The sequence below is a fragment of the Nerophis ophidion genome, linkage group LG03 (genome assembly GCF_033978795.1).
Source record: "Nerophis ophidion isolate RoL-2023_Sa linkage group LG03, RoL_Noph_v1.0, whole genome shotgun sequence".
NCBI lineage: Eukaryota > Metazoa > Chordata > Actinopteri > Syngnathiformes > Syngnathidae > Nerophis > Nerophis ophidion.
Genome location: NC_084613.1, coordinates 88,271,577 through 88,274,076, shown reverse-complemented (window position 1 = coordinate 88,274,076; position 2,500 = coordinate 88,271,577). Strand labels below are relative to the sequence as shown.

At 22.9% G+C, this 2,500-nt stretch overlaps 1 protein-coding gene across 4 annotated transcripts in view; it reads right to left on the bottom strand.

Moving 5' to 3' along the window:
* The window catches only part of LOC133550184 (SAM and SH3 domain-containing protein 1-like), a 68,064-nt gene that overhangs the window by 11,022 nt on the left and 54,542 nt on the right, over positions 1-2,500 (bottom strand). For all 4 annotated transcript variants that reach the window (XM_061896303.1, XM_061896305.1, XM_061896306.1 and 1 more), the window contains one exon: positions 180-254. In XM_061896303.1, the coding sequence (XP_061752287.1) occupies positions 180-254 (75 nt within the window). The remainder of the gene's footprint in view (positions 1-179; positions 255-2,500) is intronic.

The window sequence follows — 2,500 nt, the reverse complement described above, 5'->3', positions numbered from 1 at the left end:
AAAATGAAAATGAAAGCTCAGCACTAATTGCATAAAAGGCTGAATCCACAGCACAATGGCCGCTTTGACTGCGCTCAATAGAAGTGCACCGGTGGGGAGAGCTGAGGGGGGGTGGGTTGTCCGGGTTCACTGCAGGGACAGAGGCAGGTTCCAGCCGCATCAACACTACAAGCACTCACCTTGTCGGAGGTCTCCGAGCCCTCGGTGGCTTCCGACCTGCACGTCTGTTTGTTCTGCAGCTCAAACTCCTTCAGCTGCACACACACAGCAAGCCGTGATTGCAATGATCAATTATGCAAAGTATTTTAATTAGTTCTCTCAATAGCGCCTCTGCTGGTTGCATTAAGTAGTGCATGAAGCCAACAGGCAATTCCACATTTTTAATGATCAATTTATCATCAAATTATTTATTATGTCTATATTCTAACAGTATTACTATCAAACAATATTTCTTAATTCAAATTAATTGGTAATTTTAATTAAAAATACAAAAAAAAACTTGATACAAAATAAATATTGTTAAAGAAAAAATGTAAAAAATGTACATTATATTCAAACTAAAACCAATAAATGGATACAAAATAAAAACACGTTTTTTTTTAACAATATTTATTAATTCAAATTAATTGGTTATTTTAATGAAAATACATTTAATGTATTTTTTTTCATTTGTATAAAAAATGTAATTCATTCTGTATCAAAACATTTTTTAGACAAAGTATGTTTTAATCAAGAATAATGTCAGTTTGAAATGTAATTTGTATCTATTTTATACATTTTGATTGAAAATGAAGTGAAAAGAAGGGGAAATAAGAAATAAAAAAACAAAACAGTAAAAAAACACGTTTTTTTAACAATATTTCTTCATTCAAATTAATTGGTAATTTTAATGAAAATAAAACAATTACATTTGATGTATTTTTTCCATTTGTATGAAAAATGTAATTCATATTGTATCAAAACATTTTTTAGACAAAGTAAGTTTTAATCAAGTATTTATGTCAGTTTTAAATTTAATTATTTGTAATTATTTAATATATTACTATTGAAAATAAAGTGAAAAGAAGGGTAAAGAAGAAATAATAAAAAAAGAATAAATAAAGAACAAAACCCGTTTTTTTAACAATATTTCTTAATTCAAATTAATTGGTCATTTTAATGAAAATAAAACAATTACATTTAATGTATTTTTTTCCATTTGTATAAAAAATGTAATTCATACTGCATCAAAACATTTTTTAGACAAAGTATGTTTTAATCAAGAATAATGTCAGTTTTAAATGTAATTTGTATCTATTTTATACATTTTGATTGAAAATAAAGTGAACAGAAGGGGAAATAAGAAATAAAAAAACAAAACAGTAAAAAAAAAAACTTTTTTTAACAATATTTCTTCATTCAAATTGGTAATTTTAATGAAAATAAAACAATAACATTTGATGTATTTTTTTCCATGTGTGTATAATATAAAAATGTAATTCCTATTGAATCAAAACATTTTTTATACTAAATACGTTTTCATCAAGTATTAATGTAATTTGTAATTATTTCATACATTTCTATTGAAAATAAAGTGAAAGAAGAAATACAAAAATATATATATATAATTTGATACAAAATAACAGGTTTTCATAAAAAAAATCTAAACAATTCACATTATATTCATATTAGAAAAATAAAAACGGATACATAATAAAATCAGTTTTCATTAGTCTTTGCAGTAATATGAAAGTTAAAAGGGGAAACAAAAATACACATTTAATTTTAAATTAACAAAGTTAATTAAACATTTTTTTATACAAAATTAAGGCTTTTTTTCAATTAAATATTTTTGGAATTCCATCTACTAACAAAATTACAATGAGACAATATTTCTTAATTCAAATTAGTTTGTCATTTTAATGAAAATAAAACAATTAAGTTTGATGTATTTTTTCCATTTCTTCATAGTATAAAAAATGGAATTCATATTGTATCAAAACATTTTTTATACAAAATAAGTTTTCATCAAGTATTAAAAAAATATTTTTAAAATAAAAAAATAATATCGCTTTTAAATGTAAATTGGTAAATATTATATACATTAATATTGAAAATAAAGTGAAAAGAATGGGAAAGGAAAATAAAAAATATAAATAAATAAAAGCTCAATACAAGATAACAGGTTTTCATCAAAACAATCTAAACAATTCACATTATATTCAAACAAAAAACAATAAATAGAGGCCAAAAAAAAAACAAGTTTTTAATAGTTTTTGCAGTAATATGAAAATTAAAAGAGGAAACTGAAATAAAAATGTAACTTAATTTTAAAAAGGGCCTCTTTTCAATTAACTAATTTTGAAATCTATCAACTTACTTTATTACAATAAGACAATACTTCTTAATACAAATTAATCAGTCATTTTAATCAAATAAAAATAAAAAATACATTTTTTGATCTATTTAAATATAGAACATGTCATTCATATTGTATCAAAACATTTTTTATACAAATTAA